This window comes from Gavia stellata, chromosome 6, assembly GCF_030936135.1.
Source record: "Gavia stellata isolate bGavSte3 chromosome 6, bGavSte3.hap2, whole genome shotgun sequence".
NCBI lineage: Eukaryota > Metazoa > Chordata > Aves > Gaviiformes > Gaviidae > Gavia > Gavia stellata.
Window position 1 is genome coordinate 24236489 of NC_082599.1, and position 24416 is coordinate 24260904.

At 37.6% G+C, this 24416-nt stretch overlaps 1 protein-coding gene across 1 annotated transcript; it reads right to left on the bottom strand.

The window, feature by feature from the left end:
- Positions 1–972: 972 nt before the first annotated feature.
- SLC25A40 (solute carrier family 25 member 40) lies at positions 973–24047 on the bottom strand. The gene is given in 12 exon segments (XM_059818814.1): positions 973–1112; positions 6942–7022; positions 9072–9146; positions 9459–9560; positions 9563–9583; positions 13037–13210; positions 14687–14811; positions 17184–17364; positions 18232–18382; positions 19636–19878; positions 21985–22112; positions 23954–24047. Coding segments are annotated over 12 exon segments (1515 nt in total).
- Positions 24048–24416: the final 369 nt, after the last annotated feature.

Genomic DNA, 24416 nt, shown 5'->3' on the forward strand with positions numbered 1-24416 from the left:
CATTTAACTGAAGTCTTTTATGTGGTCTGACACCACTGTGAGTTTCTGGGTGTCATTTTGTGCATGGGAAATCAGTTATGTGTGTCTTTCTCAGTTCTAAACATTCATCATTTAAAAAAAAAAATTAAAAAATGCCAAAACTGTATGTTTTGTTGCCTTGACATTCCATAAATGTTGCATGTAAATTAAACATTTTGTATCATCGCTAATTACTAGTTTTTGTCTCTTTTAATCATACAGGATAAAATAAGACCATTTGGCAAATTACAGTATTACTGAGCTTATAGCAAATTCTTTTATTGCAAAACAGGGAGACTTTGTTTTTGTTGCTGTATTTCATTCAATGTGGTCCAAAATCTGCTGTGACTACTTTCTTTCTCTTAAGCCTCATTTTGAGTTTGTAGTGTAAAATTACTTTGAAGATCACAGTGGGGGAACAGTGTCAAATATCTCCGATGGCAGTACTTCTTGCCTGCACCATATGCTGTAACTTTGTACCTAACATCATTACAAATAGAGCATTTTTCAGTGTGTGATGAATTTTCACCAAGGCCAAACACATGCTGGGGCTACTTCCTTCATAGTAGAATAGGACTGAAGTCCATTTCTTGGGTAAAGCACATACGAAAGTTGGTGTCTTAATGACCTGACTACGGAGTTGCTTTTGTACCAGCGCACCCCCTCATTAAAATACGCAAAAAATAAAATTCAACCACTTTATTAAAAATGCATGAAAGAAGGGATGTAGTGAGGATAGTTAACAATAATTTAAAAAAAAAAAATACAGAGGAAGCTCTGATTCAGTAAGTCAAGTGCTTATGGGCAAGGGAGACGCTGCAACTGTTCATACCATGTATGTGCAGCACACTGTGGCAGACAATGGCTGCACCTATAATAGTAAACCAAATGTGCTCTTGCCTTCAGACAGATACATGGCTGAGTCAAACGGGCATGGAACCACCTGTGTTTATGCTATCCAACTTGGCCTTCAAAACAGGTGATCCCATACAAACTATGTATGGGGAATGCTCCTGGCAGGCAGCCTGGCCCTGCCTTGGAGCTTTGTGACTCTTGACAGCTTGCACCTCCCAAAAACATTTGAGGGACCATTCCTCCAGAACACCTGTAGAGGCAGTTGTCTTCCATGCCTGGGTGTGCTTTAATTTCTTAGAGTATTACCTTACACTAAAAAGCCACTGCAGCATCCATCAATCTATTCACACTGGGTTTCTAATGAGCACGATGTACTTTTTCCAGTTTGACTTAAAGCATTTTTCATTTTAAATAAACCTGAGAAGCAGCCAAAGACTATTTTATAATATGCATTTACACAAAATAATAGAGCTGCAAATAACAAACATGCTTAATACATGTTTAATTCTGTGCAAGAATAAAGAACCATTTCTTTAATTAATTCTATGTCAACCTCCTTATGGAAGAATAATCATATCATACAACTGGAGCACCTTGACCTGCAGGGCTACTTCACTCTAGCGCAGAAGAGGCAGCCCTGGGGGCAGACTGTGTGCCCTCCCCTAAGTGGCAGTGCAAACTTGCCGCTCATGGGGGACAAGCAGAGGCTTGTGACCTCTCAGGTGCAACAAGAGGTTCAGGAAGCCCTGAATCCTGAAATGGATAAAGTCAGGGAGGAAAAGGCTCAAGTACCATGCTGGGCTGTACCCTCTGCCATAGGTATGTATCTCAGCCCTTCAAGCCAACTGTTGAGTAAAAAGCATGATTCCCCTCCACTGTCTCCTAAAACCTACAGCACCTTTACTTAAATTGAATGATCCTGGTCACGTGTATAAACGATAGAATTTAGGCATTAAATGTTTCCCATTACAATCAACTGTGATCTTGTCAGTGGAGTTTAGAACATGAGCTAGAGCCTACCTAGCGGTAGGAAAATAAGGCTGAATCCCGTCTACACACAGCCATCTACTTCCACTTGAAATGCAAAAAATGAAAAGCATGGAGCTAGTGCAGATGACACATGACCTATGGAAAACTTGTGTCCCTTTGGAACAGTAGCAGGAAGCCAGGCAGAATACCCCCAAGTCATCCCACGTATGTTTGGGTGACTGAACTGAGATAGATAGATAGTGGCTGATCAAGAGAATGTCTCTACACGCTCACTCACATGTCAAGACCTAAATGTAGGGCTCCTAATCTATGAACTACATTCCACCCAAAATATCTAATAATATTGATACTTTCTGGTGTCATGCATTCTGCTGGCATCAGTGCTCTGAAACATGCAAATCCTGTTACCCAGCTGTATCATCACTGTACAGCAAGTAAAGCAATTTAATCTCTTTCAGCGAACACAAGTCTTGCAAGTCTTCAACCGTGTAGCCATTCACACAAGGAACCCCAATGAACCAATGCAGTGCTGTCAACACTGGTAAGTATCTTGGGTTTGCAATGTCTCTTGCAGTTGTTCATTTAAGTATGAACTACTATAGGCTTTTATCTCAATATCCTTTTAATCTCAATAGCTTGTAATTTCCTCCTTAGGCTGCCAGAGTCACACATGTGCATTACAAAGGACTTCTGTGCATGGCAACAACAGAGTATTGCCCCAGCCATTCAACCGAACAGGACAACAGCAGCCTCACCCATCAGGTAGACGTGCTGAAGACAGAAAGACATGGGAATCTCTTCCCCTACAGCCTGGGAGAAGGTCATGGGGGGACCTGAACAACAAGTACTGGGGAAGTAGGAAAGCTTAAGGAGATGAGCATCCTAAGGTGGATACACAGGAAGTCAAGAGCACTTTGTGACTATGAGCAATTTATATACATTCAAGGTTGAATTTTCAATCTCCAGTTGCCATACATCGAAAGGACAACATTCAAAAGCAAAACACTTTAAAAACAGTTTTGTTATAAAGTGATACTGTTTTAGTCTGGTGATACTTGGGCTAGTAAATTATTGATAGAAGTACGTGAATGTACGTATTCAACAAAGGCAAAGTTTCACCCCCAGGTAAAGATTTGCTTTTGTTTAATGAATGATAGCAGTTCTTCACAAAGACATATGAACCAGTAATTAGAATTCTTGAGGTTGTGTAATCAGCTTGAACATTCACACTGTGAATATCCATTTGCACTGTCACTTGAGGCTGGAAACTCTTATTCTCCCAGTTCTTGTGACATGGCAATCCCAGACTGCCTTTGTGCATACTCAAGTACACAGAGTGGGAAATGCTTATACCACCTGAGTTTCCTCTTAATTCCCATTCAGCCACAACACAGGAAAGGGAGAGAAGGTAGATAGTGAGTGCACTTGCAGATGGCAGGTATCAAAGAACTCCATTAACTGATAATCACAGCACAGCATACATGTGCACTCCCAAAATGTAAAACAGTAACCTCCATATTCATATTTACTTGGATATGAATTGAGGACTGAGCAGTGTGAAGGAAAACTTACAAGCATTCACCACGAAATGCACTTCTTTGAATGGTGGAAGAATGTTTAGTTACAGGCAGGTTGGAGGAACTAGGAACCTCATACCAAGCCATCATCCAGAAAAAAATACTTTATTTCATTTGATATGGGCTGACATGACTGCAGAGATCTTGCTAAACACTCTGATGTTTATTAAGACAAACTTGATAATGGTGATGAACCACAGTGAAGCACCAGTATTTTGGAAGGTAAGATATAAAATACAACTTTCTGTAAGGTACAAAAATAAACATCTAGAAGAGCTCAAGGAACATACCAGCTTCTTTCTCAAATGACTCTGTAGTCTCCATATTACTGCTCTTGAACCCATGGATGAAAACTTTCAGCCTCCTCCATTCAACCTCCATTCAACTCAGGCCCCAACACCCCCATTCCTCTATGAAATAATGAAGCATAGACAAACCTACTGTAAAAATGCCCTCCACTCAGAACACAAGCATTTCCACTTGAAGCAGACTCTCAGAGAAAGAAGAAATAACATATTGAGAGATTGAAGAGGACAAATTACATGATGTAGAGTTCTTTGTGTCTCAAGGACTCAAGATACCTGCTGTGATGTTCAGTAAGTTGTAGGGATCTACTCTAATGTAAAAGAGAAAGAAATGAGAAGACAAAGAGGGAATTGCAACGGTTACAATAATAGGCACCTCCCAATGGCATCTTCAGGATTGCTGACAGAAAGCTCATAGCTCCATGGAAGAGATGTTAGCAGCTGTAGTCTGATACTGTTACTGCTCTAGAGACAGAAGTTTGAGAATGGTGTGGTCTAAGGCTCTGCTTTGCTACAGAGCTGCAATATTGTATTTCTTGAGAGACAGTAGATAAAACACCAAATGACCTAAAAGTTGTACAAAAATCTTTAAGAAGTGTAAATTTATTTCAATAATATTCTTACAGAAAGGCAAATTTTCTGCTGAAACCTGAATTTCTCAGGTATGCTAAGCTTTACAGCCAATAAGACCTTCCCATTAGGACAGTAATGCTTTTTCCAGCTCCATCTTGCAGATAGTCCTAAAAAGTAGTTGGGCCCACAGTAGTTCACCACAGAGTTCTCCCAGGGTACAGAGACTTTCAGTTTAGTTATTGGAGAAGTTCCTGTACATATGGGGTAAAGAGTATCTAGTAGTTGCAGAGAGGAAATTCAGGTGGGGAGAGCAGCATAGAGCAGCATACAGCTAAACTATCAAAATACTTTTGGTTTTAGTTACCAGACTGGCAACTAGAAACACAAGTTGCATTCTATGGCTACTTAGGACACAATGGATGAGAATGCAAGAACTCCAATTTCTGGGAAACCAAATCTTTTCTTCCTGTTTTGCTTGACAGAGCATGCCAAGCATAAACCTCTGACAGAAGTCTAGCAGGATCCATGATAGCTGCTGCCAAATATCTACAATCTGTGAAAAAATTTCCATGTCATTCTCCAAGAGAATATTCTGGGATCTGGCTAAATCCACCATGAATTACTGAAAGGACTGGTGATTATCTCAGAAGGGAGTCAATCCTTTTTGGTAACTACAGAAGTGGAACATTCCCTGAAAGATCTTAAGAATTAAAAGAAATCTTCAGTTTCAGGATGAGGTAACAGTGAGGAACTTTTGCTCCAATGCTGGAATGTCATTTTTCTTGTCTTATATGTCACACTTGCCAGCTCACGAAGTCCCTGTTCTGGCCAGGGCAGTTTGGTTATGCAGAGGAAAAGACACCCGTAAGTCTCACGAGGTCTCAGGACCCTCTATGATCATGCCTTCATGCCAGAAAGTCCTCTTACAATTAAGGCATAATGATGAAAATAAGGAGGAATAATATTTCCTGCTGAACCTCTCAGGCAAATGGCCAGCTTCGTTGCTGAAGGCTTTGACTTAGTACTAAGAATTAGGTCATATGATTAGGTAGGGCTCACTGGTTTCAGAGAGTTGCCAGGATTTGAAAAAGACACCAGAAGGTATTCCTGGGGGTTTCTTTTCTGTTCTATAAATATGCAGGGTTTAAATGGCCAAGCTACCTTATGATGGTCAGGGATACATCCATGGTGGTCAGCAGTAGAAATAACTACTGCACATAGTTCAGGGCTAAAAAGTGATTTTTGCCAAAGCTATCAAAAAGACTGAAAGACAGTCTTTAAGACAATCCGTGCAAGAAGAAAAATAAAATACGTCACAGAATTACACAGCTAAATGGGGTCTTAACAGTGATATTCTGTCTTACTGTATGGCTCAGAGAAACTGAAACAGCACCAGCTATATACTAAACTATGTACTGATGTGCTGAACACTAGGCACAGCGGGGCAGCAATGGTCCCTTGATAGGTTCAGTGAGGGTAAGAAAGTCATGTAAGATGAGTACACTTGTGTGAGTACACATGAGCTAATGCACAAGTAAAATTTAAAAACTCTGACTCACTCAGAACTCATTGAATTGTCAAGATTGCGTTTCTCCATCTGTTTAAACATAAAAATTTAACAAAGATTTTAAATAATGTTTCTAGTTTGATAGAAAATTTAAATGAAAAAATTCTTGGGGAATAGTTGTTGCATGACCTTGAATGTCCAAAATATTATACAGTATTCAACATAATTACTCCCATCTAGCAAACAAACAAATACTAATATAATTGCCATATCTTCCAATCCTCTGTAAAAAACTGCATCAAAGTCCAACTTAAAATGACTGCATCATACCATAGATGGGATCTATCCTGGGCCTAGTATTCCACAGGCCAATAACAGTATTTCATTATGTGAATTCTACTTCAAAATATCTATTCCGTACTCAGACTTCTTGATTTCTCAATAACGCATCTTCTTCAAAGACTAAGAAAAAAGAAAAATACCACTGAAGCTTAAGCTCTATTTCTGAAACAGAAAGAACCAAAGAAGTTGAGTATAGAAACCAGTATGAGATGAAGAACAAAAATTAGGATGGCTATTCCTAAATATAGGTGCTGTAACAGTACTGACGGTTTGGAAATTTTTAGCACTGGACTAAAAACTGCATTTAAGAAACTTTCTCAGTCTAGAAACACCTCCATACTGTAGCTTCCAAACCTACAATCCATTAAATTTCCTTTGCACCAGTTCTTTCCAAAAACCCCAAGCATTACAGTTTAAGAAATCAACAGATTATTTAAATTTGAAAAAAACTAATTCCTGAACTGAACCGTTTCCCACTGTTTGTAATTGTCAATACAGCTGTGTTTGTCAAGCCCAATCCCTCTATTTTTTAAATAAATTGTGTCCATCTTGGACAGCTGTAGCTTAGTAACTTGTGAAGAGATTACCAAAATTCTCTCTGTATGTATACAATGTCTGTTGCTTTATATATACAAGCTATTCCATAACTGAGAGTGTTCACAGAGATGGAAATATTATACAATTTATGCATGTTAACATATATAATTACTTGTTACTGATTAAAAAACTTTTTCTCTAGTCTGAGTTTTTTTAGAAAGATATTAAAAGATTTACCAGCAAATAATCCAGTAATCCCATTCTTAGCACCAATTTTCCTTATAACTGCCCAGGTTGATGTACAGTCCCTCTGTGGAACTCAATATAGTACAAGAAAACAGTGAATTAAGCAAGACATACAATGTCAGAGAACAGTATTTTTAGAAATCAGATACAGTCACTTCAGATATATTAGGTTTACATAACTTTATGTTAATTTTATCCATACTATTTACACAGGATGTTAAATTCATACAGTATGCAAATTTATACAATACTTACATTAAAACAGCATGACATGGAAAAACCTGTAGTAACACCTGGGGTAAGATATATAAACAGAGACAATATTCTTTACTAGAGTAACTGATATAGTTGAAAAAAGTCATCTAGCTTTCAAATGAGCCAGTGCCTCTCCATGTCACTTTATGCAGCTAAAAGATCATCACAATTCAGTTTCTTAACCAAGAATTTGCCTTTATGGTAAACTGAATCTAAAGGTAAGTTTTGAGAATTGATATCATAAGAATGAATATAATAATTAAGCTAGGACACTACAGCTTACATCTTAAGTTTACAAAAATCAAATCCCCCCCCTAAATTTATGAGTTAGTTTAAGAAAGTATAGGTCTATGAGATGTGGATCGCAGTCCCTTGTAGAGCTAAATCACATACCATAAGCAACCTAACTGCAGCAGCATCAAGAAGCAATCTGCATTGCAGACAAATGGAACTGTTTTAAAACGCGGGAATTTTTTTGTTCTATTTCACTCTGCGCATGCCGTTTTCACTGATGCATGAAATTTTGGCTAAGAAATTTTTTTATAGATGAAAGTTAAAACAGTTTCATAGAATGCATTCAGCAGGAACATCCCACAGCATCTGGAAGCTGCAAAATATTTTTGTGGCCACAGAGAGACAATATGTAGATGCATAGTCAGTGTCCAACTCTAACAGCACCTGGATTTGGAAAGAATTAAACTAGTACAAATTGTAGATAACCATAATGAAATTTTAAATATATATTAATCTAGTTAATATCAGCGTAATAAATACATGGCAGCTTCCCGTGATTCAAAGCAGTGTTAGCAATGAATTCTTACACACATCAGCACAAGGGAAGAATTGAAACACAGTAACTATTTATATTTAAAGCTTTTTTGATCTTTGTCTGTTCTGCAATGAAACATAAATATGCCTTTTCAGGAATTATACAAGAAAAAAAAAATAATTTACCTGAGAGAACAAAACCTCATGCCAAAAAGCAAGCACTAAGTTTTCATAACATTTTTCTGAACTAGGGCCTTCAAGTTAGTTTCTAAGCAGAACCTGTTTGGGTACTCAGCCTTTTTACTGGTCTGTAATCTTAAAGCCATGATCTAACATTTATTTAAGTTAATGAAAGTCCCTCACTGGTCCAGGTCCCAAGCAATGGAAAAAAAAGTTTTTTGATACAACTTGAATTTGTATGAAACAGCGGTGCTCTACTGAACACAGAACAAAAAAGAAACTTCCTTCCTCTTTCATCCTTTAAAGCTGTTAGGATATTCACTAATATGCCCTCAAAAATAATTTCTTTGAAATCACACCAAGAGAAGGTAAAAAATACACAAAATGAGCACAGTGCTTTCTCTCTCTAGCCTAATATTTAACAAAAGAACAACATCGTTATGAAAGAACAAGTGGTAGTGAATGTGCCAACATTTTATCATGTTATTTTTGTCAACTTAGAAGTCTTTTTCAATAGACCACTGTTCACCTGAATGTTTTGTAAGAAATTAAATTTTTGCCTATTTAAATATAACTAACTTAAATGTATACAAATTTGCAATTGGTCTGCTAAATGTAATAGCTCTGGATTTTTTCTTTGTATTTTATACCATCTTAATAACCTAAATGGTACTGAACTCACACCTTTTCCCTCCTCCATGCCATTAATGAAATAATGTATTTATCCTAGGAGATAAAAAATATCCTACGAGATGTTACAATTTAGAGAAGAAAAAAGGCCTTAGTGATAGAATTTTCAGACAAACTTTAGAAGAAGTAACAAATATTTAAAATTCCTACCAAAAGTCTATATACTCAAACACTAGGTTTTATTTTCCCAAACATCATGGGATTTTTTTCTCCTTACCAGCAACTTACTTTTTAAGATCTTACTCTCCCAAAGCTCAGTCTGCCTATGTCTTTTCACTACATCAAATGGCAGAGTTATGACAGCTACAATTTACCAGGAAAATAAATCAGTTTTAATGTTAGAGCACAAACAATTAAAATTAATTAAAATATTTAATTTAAAGTGCACACAATTTAAAACTAGATTTGATATTCCAAGCGCATGATATTATTAAAAGTCTTGTAATTCAGAACATTGTAATTTATTCAGATATACCTAATGAGCTTGAATGCCAGGCCATGTGTATTTAAAGTAGATGCACCCCAAAATATACACCATTTCTGAGAGAATCATATAAAATCATACCTCTTTTAAATAGTTTATTAGTGATAATAATAACAAGTAGTAATAGAAACAAAAATATATATTTACAGAGCCAGATGCTGCTCCTGAAGTAAAAACAATAAAAAATGTTGGTTCATGTGCACCAACTTCCCTGCGTATCATCTTCTTAAACATTCATAATTATACCAGTACATTGCTATGGTTATAAAAAAATAAACTTGCATTACAACACATTTGTATGTCAAATACAGAAATTCTTTTATCAAGTACAGATGTAAGAATTCTACTGTGGCAACAGAAGCAAAAAGAAACAAGAGCTAAAAGCAAAATAAAAGTGTTCTCTGTGATGATCCATGGACAGACTGCCTTGTTCCCCTTATCTCCATACTCCAAATTTCTTCATATGATACAAATTAGCCTAATCATTTTGTCATTCCCATAAACCCCTACCTTAATACAATCTAACCCAAGCACTACAAAACTCACATAACTGATTTTTTAAAATTCAATTTAACATAAATCAAAATGTAAGCTTCTAATTATTTGCTATGTTTTCAGGCATATTTCACACATTTCATAGATCTCACTAATTCTACAAAAACATGTTTCACACAAAATGAAAGGTTGCTTAGGACTGCCTCATACTCTTCTGGGGGACAGTGTAAAATTTAATTCTGAGAGAACCAAGAAATAAGATTTTGCTCGCTGGAATTACTAAGGGGGGAATGCTTCTGTGAGGACTGTCAAAGGCAAGTCTGACGAACAACTTTTAGGAATAACATCTGTTTCTGTTTTTGTCTGCTGAACTAAACTGCACTCTTTCTGCATTCTAACTAAAACTCTAAACTACATGCTACTGGGCAGAATTATAGGGTGATTTCTTGTGGCAGTTGGCCAAATAAATACTGCAAATGACAGTTGCATATCCTGAAAGATAACTGTGCCTCATTCAGCACTGAGTGATGGAGGTTGTGCCAGCAAAGAAATATCAAAGTATTTTCTTGCTGTGAAGACTGTTGGCCTCCAACATTTTGCAAAAGTAAACATAGGCAGTATCTCAGAAGGTATTCCCAGGGTTTGAGGAAAACCTACCATTGAAATGTATGAAACCCTAATTTAATGCAAATTACCTAAATCCAAAACTTTGCTTAAGCATCTGCAGGACTCCTTTCCCTGTATACCTTTTGCATGTACATTCTCTGCAACACTGCTTGAAAAATGACTCAAGTTTTCTTATTAACCCAGTTCTTGTGCTTATAAACATTCACAGCTTAAGTTTTATTCAGTCTAGTTAGCCTCCCAAGGAGCATGCTTGAAGCATATCATTCACACTTGGGCTGGTAACACGGTGGGATTCTAATCATCCTGTGCTGCTTGAGTCATGCTGTGCTGCTTGACTGTTTCCACAGAGGAGCTGCATTCTCAGTACAAATTGTTACACTGATTTTAATTCCTCTTGAAAGAGTTAACTTGAGCTAACTGCAGTAAAGGTGCAGACTGTGCTGTAAGAATACCAGAAACCATGATGCTGTTGGGGCATCACTGACACAGAAACACTAAGATCAAAGGTATTAAGGGAGCATATCTCAACTGCCTAGAGAGTATATGGAAAAAATAATCAGAAAACACATTTTGAAATGGCATTAAGCAGCACTGAACACCCTTAGCTTTATATCATTAGAGTTTTGTGGTAGTTAATTGAGGGGGAGAGGTGTTAAATAAATTTTCCTTCACTCATGCATCTAATTGCCTGCTCAATTCTCGCTCTTTAAAAACAATCCTTAACCTGTAAGGCTGTAGCTGTATGGTAACCTGTGCCTCTGCCTATCCAGCACCCCATGATGCCTATGAAGTACTGGGCACAGAGAAGTGCCCAACAGCTGTGAAGTGAATGCCAGACCAGTGTGGAGACTGACTTAAAAGCAACAAGGATATTTTGGACTGGTGGAGGAACAGCAGGCATGGCCACAAGAATCTGAAAAGGGCTGAGAAGAACACACGTACATCACCTTAGTGCCCTCTTCCTTGTGCACTCCCTCACAGTCCTCTGATCTTCCCACTCTGTTAAAAGCAGCAGAGGGGAGGAAGATCACTACCTCCTGCCACATTGCTACAGACAAAAATCAGTAAGATAACAAGAGTTTCTACTTGAAATCAGACAACAGGAATTAGATGAAGAATTTGAGAGTTCCCTTACAAAGCTTAGCAGAACAGCCTAAGAGAAAGACACATTTGGCAGAGAGAGAAATTAGTAAATTAAAAAATAAATATTGAACAGGAAGCATTTTGGGCAAAAGTTTCAGATTAATTCTGACAGTCATCTTTAGCCTTAGAGAAAGCATGTTGCTGAGGATTCAGAATCCTTCCCTACCACAGAAGGCTAAATTTAGTCCCCTCAAGGAACAGGATCCTTAAGCAGGAAACACAGTCCAACCACATTCTTCAAACACCTACTAGTAGCAAAGTGAAAGAAAACAGAGTATTATTCATTCTGAAAAGAAAATGGCTGAAATAACTTAGTTCTGTTAACTCACTTAACTGCTAAAAGCAATTTTAAGCTAAATATCTTAATCACCCTCACTTACCATGCGTCAGTTTGGTTCACAGCCAATTTAAAATTTACTCCAGCTACACATCTAAATGTGCTCAAATCCCTTAAGTCACTAGACTGTTTGGAACCACGAATTACATTAGACGTTAGATTATCTTAAGAATGAAGTAGCAGAACAAAGATAGCAGGTCAAATACTTCAAGGGTTCTTTGCCTCCAAAAATAGATTTGAAGCATTTTTCTGGGGCAACACAAAGTGTTCAAAGGTGTTATTTCTGGTACTATCCAAAGGATAGAAACTGCTTCAAGGACAAATGATGCCTGATGATCCACAATTGCTAAAGGACAGTTTTCCCACTTGTTAATGCCAGTGGTAAGAGCCCCTGTCTCTTTGAGGGCCATTGTGACAATGGCCTTTAGCAGTCTCATCCAATTACCTCTGTAGCTCATAACATAGGAGAGGTATGACAAAAAGGCAGAAAGCATGATCTCCTCTGTCCTTGTGTCTTAAAGAATAGTCCTAGGACTAACTATGCTCTATATCAGACTTTTCTTCTTCTGGACTTTCAGCTTTGGAGCTTTGCTAATGAGTGGTGCTCTAGCTTCATGGTTTTTGGAGCAGTTATACAAGCTCACTCACTTTGCTAACAAAAATTCCTGAAGACACTACTGTGTCACTCTCTCTTTGTACATGTTTTCAAAATTAAGCATCAGAACAATTAGATACAGCATGTTACTCTATAAGGAAATAGCCACTATACCTATCACAGAGAAAATTTCCTACTGAAAGTCTTCAAAAACAGTCATTGCATAAGCTAAAGATGAGAATAAACAGTCTGAATATAGAGAAAGAGAATGTAACAAGGAATCCTAGCTGGTATCCACAAACAAAATGGGGGAAAAAATCAGGTCCTCAAAGAATTTATAAATAATATATAATAATAATTTATAAATAAAGACACTCAAAAGAGAACAAGTAAATCTCAGTCATTCTTAAAGCTAACTGTTAAAATCACCTAAAAACACAGACAAAGTCTAACAGTTATGCATAAACAGATCTTCTGACATAACACAAACTTGCACATAAAATAAACCCTACCTAAGAAAGGTACATCTCTCAGAACAGTAGAACTCCAGCCCCTCCACAGGGAAAACTATCCATCTGTAGCCACTTTACTGCTGACGCATGTGTACAGTTGCTTGTAGGACAACTTGCGATACTGCATTCTAGTTCTGATCAGCTTCAGGGGGCTCACTACAGTAAGTGAACCAACTGCAAATGAGAAAAATGTGCGCTTTTTTAAAAATCAACATTTACTGGTGACATTTCTCGAACATTAAAGTCAGGTCTCACCTTGCTTTATGTATTTGATTCCTTTCAACTCTCTTATTTTCCTCAAAATAATTCCCCAATTTAGTTTCCTTTCCAGATAAGAATACCATCTCTACTCACAGTACCCAAAATTTCTGGGCACACAAGGTACCTACCTTTTTTCAATACTGGCATGTTGCAATCCATGTAACATGTTAAGAATCCTCATTTTCAGATTTATCACATAAATAGGCTGAAAATTTCAAGTACTTAAAAATGGTAATTATTGAAAACTAATCTTCATAAGTGTGACTTGAAGAAAGTGACCTTGGGGTTTGGGTTTTTTTTGGTTAAGGATGAAAAAGATGGTTAGAGATTAAGCTTTTGTTGATTTCTAAGCATCTTTGCCATTCTTAGTTAAACTATCAAGACCATTTAGCAGGCATTCTGTATCTGATAAAGAAACTCTCTTACATCTTGTGGAAAGATCAGTGAGTCACCACTCACTAACAAGCTCCTATCACACACAGAACCATAGAATCGTTTAGGTTGGAAAAGACCTTTAAGATCACCGAGTCCAACTGTCAACCTAACCCTGCCAAGTCCACCACTAAACCATGGCCCTAAGCGCCACATCTACAAGTCTTTTAAATACCTCCAGGGATGGTGACTCGACCACCTCCCTGGGCAGCCTGTTCCAGTGCTTGACAATCATTTTGGTGAACAGACTTCAATGATTTTACTAGACCCAAGAACTTTTCTCCTGTTGCTGGGCTAAGATTTCTGTGGCATGTGAATTTAAAATCTGGAGCAGCCTAATAAGAACAATTTGCCACATCATCACAGAATAACAATTCTTTTTCCACTAGTCTTCCAGTCCCCCTCATAGTTGTCACAAGTAGAATACGGAACTACATCCTCAGTCTTCTAAGAAAGCCCAAAAATATATGACCTGAGCTACTTCTACAAAAATAGATGAGGAAAAGGATAAACAAAGGTAAGAAAATATAAACCCAAATTCAGTCCCTTTATATCATCCAGCAGTAAAACCAGTACAAGTCCAATTTTCTTTTTCCTTGTAATTACCTGTGTAGCTTCCATTATAGAAAATAATGTTTTTTATTAGATTCACGACAGAACAGACTTAAATTAAACTGTCCTTGGTAGAAGTCTAGAAATATAAAATTTTGAACAAATTACAAATGTAGTGAAAGTGTAACAGCAAAAATAAATCACATTATTCTAGGTTAGAGGTTTATATTGCCCAAGAAATACTGGGTAATTCAGTATTCCTTCCTACGCCCAGCTCCACATAATATTATCCCTCATTTAAAGCCACAGCAAATTTACCCTAAAAATAAAACAACATAACAAAGCCAAGAAAACAGCATACAGGTATTTTATTTCAGTTTTCTCTTTAAACAGATGGCAACTTACATCTGCTTAAGGAACCTGCAAGAACTGGAATGTGTTCATCATCCTTTCCTACTCTAGATTTCAGAGCTGCACTCAGTTGGTCATAGCAGGTAAAATAGATTACTGTGGTAGGAATTGCCATTATTCTAAAATATAAGAGAGGGAATCTAAATTAATACAAGGAAAGCAGGAGGATAAAGTCAACCATCTTGTATGGATATTTTGCTTAAATAAGGAAAAGTTAAATCTCCAGCTGCGTGTTACGGATGAAGAAAAAGCATTAATCCCATGGCTTTGTTTCACTGTCTCTAGTTCAGAGTTTCAAATTCACAGATTTCTCAGTTTTCCAGTTTTTCATTTCATTAGGAAAAACTATAAGTAAAATTATGGTGGATTATCTCAGTCAAAATTTATTTCTCATCAGCTTCAGAACTGTTTTGATACAGGAATGGAATTGAAAGATCTGAATATGAAGCAAGCAAACAAAATGTTATGGAAGTATCTACTACCCATGAATTTTTAATCATTTAACAATTGGAGAGTATTTTCTCTGTCTTAATCCACACTTCTGATTCTCATTACTTAAAATACAATGCGGAGTGAGTAAATATAAGCTTTCTCCATTCCAGCATAGTACAGACTACAGCAAAACCAGCTAGATCTATAATCATTCAGTGTAGTGGTAAAGCACCATATCTTACTATAAAACGTCAGTTATATTTCTGTGTTATGTCTGTGCCAGTATAGCACATACCACCATTATCAAAAAACAGTGAAGACTGTCATGCTTGGAAAACCACCAAGCCATCGTTTAGATCTTTTAAAAACTGTGTACCTCTCTCCAGTTAAGAAGCTGGTTCCTCTCTGATGGAGTACAGAACACATGTTGAAGAAAAAAATGTCTTGGCCGAAATACAGACCTCTTGGTTCAGTTAGGCCCTAAAGTTTTACATATTGAAATTGCCACATGCTGCAGGATAAATAACAAAGCCTGAGCTCCATGATGCATAGGCCAGCTTAACCTTGATGACATCTCCAAGCTAGGTGAACCCTCATCCTTGTCGGTGTTTGGTTCCCCTTGCAGAGCCTTGTACCTATTATGCAAGAGGACCTGAGAAGGTGGGGTAGTAACAGAGGAGGCTCCCCTGCTGCGCCAGGCAGGAACTTGTTGCCATTGTCCCCTATCCCTTAAGTCAGCTCGTTCTGCTGGGTGGAGAGAGGAAAGGGAGTCTTTCACATCCCGTGCCCTGTCTGCCTGTTGGGTCTGTCCCAGGGAAGGTAGGTAGATCACAAAAAGGACTCACAGGAAGAAAAAGGCAAATAGTTTTAGAGGAGGCAGCCTTGATGGACACATCCACTGAGGTAAAAAGTTGTGTGGGGGAAAACAAAGATATGATTTATTGAAACAAGCCTGACTTGAAATAAGGGAGCTTTGAGATGGAGTCACGAAACCCTAAAAGGTCCTAACACGATTTGACAAAAAAGACATTTAAGAGGGAAAAAAAAAAAAAGACAGAAAATGGCATACCAGTGTTTTATGTTTTCTCCAAATATATTCTGTACTAGTTAGTTTATATGTTTATAATCCAGCCTCAATGAATTTACAATACAGGAAGGTATAGTAAAAGATTGGAGAAAAGACATAAGTAAATCCAATGACTGAGCAGTGTATTTATACACCTTACTAACTATATGGGCAAATACAGCAAAACATTTGTACAGTCCTACCACTGGCAACCTACCACGTCCGCTACAATTTTCTTTACTGTATAATTGTCCAGCACTGTTGTTTTAAAAAAAATAAAAGGAGATCAAATGATATGACAGTCATTCTTCTTTATGAATCACCTTGTCATGGCAAAAACGGGCATAAAATCATGTCGCTTAGAAAACTAAGTGACTTTCTAAAAATTATACAGTAAAATTAATTGAAAAATGCAAACTTATGTTGCTATTAATTTTTAAAAAAAATAACACTGTAAAACTGCTCAAGAAGCCTTTTGAATGAACATTTCATTCTTATTAGAAATTTAATTCTGAAAAATCCTTGATCACACGTGTAATTTAATGGTAGAGTCAAACACAATCTTGATTAATGAAGCAGCATCACAGTGTCTGACACCAAGTCTGCTTCAAGTGTCTGGGTAAAATGCTAGTCCTACAAGTTTCAATGGATCCAGACCTTGACACATGAACTTTAAAACACTATCTGCGTTATTAATTCAGCTCAGGAGCATACCGGGACACGTGTGGACAGAAGAGCTGTAAGCAGGTACAGAAGATCAGTACCTGCAATCAGCAACTATTGGCAATATAGTTCAAGTGGTGAAAATAACATCATAGAGCCAGTATCTTGTGAGGAGAGTTGTGCAGTTGCCCCCTTGTTCGTCTTAAGGGAGGAATATGTATTACCTTGTAGAAAATGGAAGGTATCATTAATCACCATATAAATTACACAGCGTAACCACACAAACACCGTCTCAAATGATAAAAGATTCTACTAGAACTTGAAAAAAACAAAAATAAATTTACAGTATACCACTTTAAAATGTTTCCAATGTATAGTTTTATATAAATGTAAAATGTTCTTACCAACATCCCTTTGAAATGCCCAGGTTTTTTATACCATGCTTTGTTGTCCCCTTTCTCACAAACACATATATGATCCATAAGGCCATTGGAGTATACAAAACACTTTCCTAATAAAATGGTATATAGGAATATTGTTAATGCTTGGAAGATTGTTCTTACTTAGCAGCGATTTAAGATTGCATACAATGGCAACACAGATTTATCTCTGGTTAGACACAGAGGGGCAAAATAATCTTGGAAACTCAATGATAACAAATTAGGTAAAAAGAAAGAGGGAATAAATGTACTCCTCAGAGTGCCAGACTAAACTGCCCTCACAGGCTCCAGGAGACATGTTTATGCTATACTACCATCTGCTGAATGCTAAAAACAACGCAAGACCTGAATGTCACTATTGTATGTAATTATGTGAACATCTTTCAGACTTTTAAATTTTTGATTAAGTAGCCTCAGCAACCACATTACAAGTGGAGGTATTATATCTTAGGTTAGACTGTATTTATACTAGATCATCCTCTCTACTTGTTTTTAAATTCTTCTACATCATGTACTTTGAACCTGTTTGATAAAATATTATTGCCATTACAAAAACATACTTCAAGCTTCACATTTTCAGATTTCTGAAGGGTTTAGAATTTACTAAAAAAACAGGATAGAAGACACAAGTATTTTTTCAGATTTACAGCAAGTGTCTTCATCTATTTAGAACCCAAGTGGCTACTGCTCGTTTATAAGGACCCAGCCTCTGGGCCAGAATTCCCAAAGCCACTCCTTGCCTTTCATATGATAACAGCCAGAAGGGCTTTGTTATATCAGGCAGGTCCAAAGCTGGAGCCCTCATTAGTTCCAATTTCAATTTTTTAATGCCCTTCTAGCTTTGTCAGTCCATACTAATTGTGTCTGGCTGTTTTCCAGTAGTTCATATAATGGTTTAACCATAAGTCCATAATTATAAATCCATAATCGGCACCAACCTGTCATTCCCAAAAAGGTTTGAAGCTCTTTTACCGTGGTCGGTTCTGGAGTCCTGCAAATAGCTTCTTTTTGGTCTTTTCCGAGCTGTCTCTGTCCCTTGGAAATCACAAATCCCAAGTATATTACTTTTTTCTTCAGGATCTGGGCTTTCTGTAATGAGACTCGGTAACTACTTAGTCCAAGAAAATTCAACAAACTCACAGTCCATTCTTTACATACTTCATTCTTTTCTGTGGCTATCAAGATATCACCCACATATTGCAAAAAACTCCCATTTCCCGGAGGTCTTTCCCAGACCTCTAATTCTTTAGCTAATTGATTTCCAAAGACTGTGGGGCTGTTTTTAAATCCTTGAGGTAGCACTGTCCAGGTTAGTTGGGTTTTTCGTCCTGAATCAGGGTTTTCCCATTCAAAGGCAAATAAATTGTGGCTTTCAGGGGCCAAGGTGAGGCAAAAGAATGCATCTTTCAGATCTAATACTGTGAACTATTCATAGGTTTCCTTTAAATTAGTCAATAAGGTGAATGGGTTTGCCACTACTGGGTGTAAATCTTCCCTATCTTATTTATTGCCCTCAGGTCTTGTACTAATTGATAGGTTTTGCCATCAGGCTTTTTGACAGGTAGAATAGGAGTGTTATATTCTGAAGAACATTCAATTAATAATCCAAATTTTATAAACTCTTCTATAATGTTTTTCACTCCTCATCTGTCTTCCAATTTCAGAGGATACTGCTTCACCCTAACAGGTCGTGCTCCCTCTTTGAGTTTAACAACAACCAGTTCTGCATTTTTAGCCTTTCCAGGTATCCCTGAGGCCCATACTCCTGGGTATACCTGGTCTTTTATTTCTTGTGGAATTCTTTCTTCCCTAATTTGGGGTTCAGTAAGAGCCAAACTTAAAATTTCAATGTGGTTTTCTTCTGGTATTTTAAATTCCATTTCTCCATTTCTGAATCTTATTTCGGCATTCAGTTGTTCTAGTAAGTCCCTTCCCAAAAGTGGTTTAGGAGCCTCAGGCAGGTAGAGGAATTTATGAATCCCTACGCTTTTCCCAATTTTGAATTTTAATGGTTTCAGAAAGAACGCCTTCTCAACCTGTCCAGTTTCTCCTACAATATTAACAGTTTGCCTACTCACAGGTAATAAGGTCTGATTCAATACTGAAAACGTAGCACCTGTATCTATTAAAAATTCTACAGGTTTCTTTTCTTTCCCTAGCTGAACTTTTACCAAGGGCTCCGCTAGGGAAGATTCCCCTGGTCCCCGTCAATCATCTTTTACATCTGTTACCATCACCGGGTTGCCCGGCCTCGGGCAATCCCTTTTCCAATGCCCCATTTGCTTGCAGTAAGCACACTGATCTTTCAGGAGGGGTTGATTTCCCCGAGGTGGGGCACTTACACTGCTTCTCGTGGCCCCCCTCCCTCCAACAGTGTTGTTTCCTGATGGGTTCCGAGGGGGTACCTGGCCCCCTGTGGTGCGTAAGGCAGCCACTGTAGCATTGGCAATTGTTTTGCTCATTACCCTCTCTTTCTGACTATCCCTATTCTGATACACTTGCCACGCAGCCTCCAATAATTTCTCTAAATCTTTCATATCTGTCCCTTGCACTTTCTGTAACTTTCTGCTAATATCATCCGCCAACTGTCCCAAAAACAGGAATATCAACTGATTTTGGGACAGCATTTCTTATTCCATAAGCGATCCATTCCCTGTACCGCACTAACAAATTCCAGGCTCCCGTCTGATTAGGGTCCCAACTGGGATTAGTAATGGGAACATCGTTGTCCACTGTTCCCAGCAGAGTTCCAGCCAAAACCAGAGCCTGTACCTGGGCTCTAGCCGCTCTCACAACCTAAGACTTTTGGATGCAGTTCAGTTGCCTTCGGCGGTTGCAATTATGCACTGCAAAGGGCACCAAAAGGGTAACACTGCTCAGGAAGTGGGGAATAAATTGGCAGATTATGAGGCAAAAGGAGTGGCGGAACAAGGTGAGGTATTAAGTTTGGTTCCTGAAGGAGCTTTGCCACTACCAGACTTGGTCGATTATGATGAAAAGGATCTTAGATTAATTAAAGATTTGGAAGCAGAAGTTGGATCATCAGGTTGGGTGAAATAAAAAGATACTAGAATAATAGTTCCCTTTAGAATATTATGGAAACTGGTGAAAACAGAACATGACAAGACCATTGGGGAACTGAAACTTTGTATAATTCCCTTACGAAGCAAATAGTGGCCAGGAATTTGTTTCAAACTGTGAAAACTGTGTTTGATAGATGTGAGACATGCTTAAAGAATAATCCAAAAGTAGAAAATCCTGTAAAATTTGGAAGTATTGATAAAGGGAAAGTTCCAGATCAAAACTGGCAGATAGATTTTTCGGAACTCCCTAGAAAAGGAGGGGGTAGGTATCTATTAGTATTAACTGACACCTTTTCCAGGTGGCCCGAAACTTTCCCTTGCAGGACCAATAAAGCCTGAGAGGTAACAAAAATTTTATTGAGAGAAATTATTCCTAGATTTGGAGTGCCAGAAGTGATCTCCTCTGATAGGGGACCACACTTTGTCTCACAAATAGTTCAACAAGTTAGTAAATTTTTAGAAATTAACTGGAAATTGCACACAGCTTATCGCCTGCAAGCGAGTGGGCAAGTAGAAAAGATGAATCACTTAATAAAGACACAGTTAAGTAAGATTTGCCAGGAAACCAATTTAAGGTGGGATCAAGCCCTCTCTATTGTGTTACTAAGGCTCTGAGTCAAACCAAGGACTAAGGAAAAACTGAGTCCTTTTGAAATTTTGTTCGGAAGACTATTTCAAACTAGGTATCAAGGGAAAGATCTCACCCAAGTAGGAGAAATTAATATACAACAATATCTGATTCCATTGGGGAAGCAATTACCCTACAAACTATGTGGCAATTGGAACAAAAGAATAAGGTGCAGTCCTACTTAATGGGCAATAATGAGTTCATGTGGAGGAAACTGTTTGGACAATGGGTCCATCCTAAATACTGGATAAAAGCCTATTCACAATTCGTGCAGTGCTATGACATGTGGTGTGCAGGAAAATGGGTATTCTATAATGTAACCGACCCAGAAATAATGTGTAAATTTATAATTCTACCAACACTCTTTTCGAGTCAAGAGAATCTAGAATACTGGTTACTGGGATTCCGAGGGAAGTATATTGGGAATAATAATAAAACATAGGATTTAGATCTTTGTGAGACCACCCCTGATGGCCTTTTGTGTGGACAACAATCCCAATTATATGAACCCTGCTTGTTAGAACATTCTGTTAATAGTTGTAAATGGACGATCCTTTCTCCTAATGTGTTTGAAATGTTTGTGGAGGTTAATGCTAGATATGTGTGCTTGGTGACGAACAATCAAGCAATAGTGGAAGAATATAACGTGACCACCCCATTCATAGGATGTCTTAAAAATATTACTCATTTAACTTGGCATGGGCAAACATACTCATTCTTTGCATATACAGAGGAGCAAGTGGCAATGTTTTGGCATTATGAGAGCTTAAATTTAAGTCATGCAAGTTTATCTCTAAAGAAATTAAACGAGATATTGAACTAATCTCAGGAACTTCGAGAACATTTAAGAAAACGAAGTAAGACACTAGCAGAATCTGTCATTAAAACAGTGATAACTAGAGACAAACTTGTTGGACTGCCTAGTCAAATTGAATCTGATACTGCCCATCATTGGTGGGATATCTTTTCAGGATACTCACCCTCTGCAAAACAAACTTTGAATGTTTTAGTTCATCCACTTTTGATACTGTTGTTATCATACTAACAGCCATCAATTGCCTCTTGTGGTATAAGCTGAAAAAGCTGACTGTCAGAGTTTGGGCTTTGCCTAAGGTAATGAAATATGACAATTTAGAATCTATGTAAAAGAATTTACAAAGTTTAAAGAAAAGGGGGGAATGACTGACAGTCCCTGGCTGAGACCCTACTGTGATACATAAAAGCTTTACTTGCATAGTTTTAGTTATTTGCTGAGCAGAGTTGATAATAGGATGTTTCAAGACGTGTAACTCCCTTCCTGACAAGATCAAATGGGCCTTGAGGTAGCTCATTATGCCTCCTGAGTATATCATTGATAACAGGGACTCGGGACATTTGTGTCAAGATAAGTGCCAAAGAACTAGTTCAAACTGACCCTTTTGTAACATTCCGAGGCCAAAGGATGGATGAGCCAATTCCATGACCATGTATGGACAAAGGAAGCCCGAAGTTCAACTAGCGGACAGTGTGAGGAAGACTATGAACGACCATCGGAGAGTGAAAAGACCCTAACCCTAATTTTACTGCGCATGCTTGGACTATGCAAATGAATTCCAGGAACTCATCCACATAAGACCGCCCTTTTTAGAATTCTGATGAATATGATTTTTCTGTATATGAACTGAGGTGCTTTGCTAACCTGTTGGAGCACTTGTGGTGGACAAATCCCCAGTGCTGCCCAGCGCTGTATTAAAGAATGCCTGCTTAATAACAAACTAGTTTTTATTGAGTTATTAATCTCGGAAAACCGTCCCGATCGCGGGCTCGGTACCGACTTTGTTGTTTCAACAGGAGGTTGAATACTTGGCTCACATTTCAGTATCTAAATGTAGGGATCTAAATGTGACTCCTGCAGCTCAATTCAGTTGCTAAAAATTTGGCATCTAGTAGCATTTTAGGCACTCACACATATTCTGCCTCGTCTCCCAGCTGCCACTTCAGAAAGGAGATGGTCTGCTATACCTCTTGAGGTCTCTAATACCAACACCTTACACTGTACTAGAATCCTATGTACACACAGTTGAAATCCATCTTGGGAATTCCACAGGTCCAATGTAGCTGTGCTTGCTACTTTACCTAACATGACAGGACACGTGGTATAAAGACAGAATAAAAAGATTATGCATTTGGCAGGTTCCTGGTATCCTATTTTGTAAAAATTTCTAAATTTTGCAGGGGAAAAAATGTGCTTAGAAAATTGCACATTTCCCTGCAGCATAATCAGTGTTAAAATTCAGAATCAAAGGCTAGCTTAAGCCAAAAAATAACTAAAATATGAAGTATAAGCTAATGAGCTTGGAGAACTCCAAGGGATATGAAATGCTGAATCTAACCAACCAGTGCCTCCTTAGGTACGCATGGGGAAGGAGGTCCTGAGCGAGACAACTTAATATGAAGCAGAAGATTAATTCCACAGACTATCCAGAAGTTTAAAAGCCTAACAAAAAGCTATCCTTAAAAGCAATGTTTAGGGGAAAAAATCCCCACAATAAAAGGCTTTGACAGTGTAAGACATCACAGCAGAATAAATTAATGTTACTACTGAAGTGGTAACATGAAGGGGACATCTCACAGGGGCCAGCCTTGCAGCATTTCTGTCTTGTACTGTAAAGTAGACTTCAATTTAAAATCTATTTTTAAGCAGCAGCAAGTATGGAAATTAATAAGAAGTTAATAAAAATTATTCTTGTTTTCAGAAATGGTTAACAATTAGCAGGGACAGAAAAGATTTCAATTAACCACATTTGTTAAAATACAAAAAATTATAAGAAAACTATCCAAAAACATCCTTATTGAACATATTAGTGGAAATTTATAAACCATATATTTGCAGATATCATGCTGAGTCAAACTGAAGAGTAAACACTTTGCAAAGATTCTCTCTGTGGCAAGCTTCATAGTTCGTCTTACCAAATAATGATGTAATTATAGCTCCACAACAAGAGGCTACTGCTTGCTGAATAATGGTTGTTTTATCTAAATTGCTATCACTCACTTCAGCCATGGCTTTATTCCTGGAGAAGAAAAACCTGTCAAGGAACAGAAAAACATATTGCAAGACTATGCTCAAAACTTGCAGAAAAATCATAGGAAAAAATACTTTAAATTTTCATTAATACATTATGTATAAGCAGTAATAACGTATTAGTTTTCTACTTGTATACAAGCATCTGTGTAATTTTTTGAAATTAGAGTATTTGCACCATGATTTGTAAATAATCTAAGTTTTCTAAATGACAAATCTTTCAAATCTTTCTTACATGAATTACAATGTTTCTATTTTTTGTAAACCACATTAAATATTTAACACGTATTACCCTTGTTGCAGCAAAGGCTTTAGGACCATGCAAATAATCTGTACAAAGATAAATTC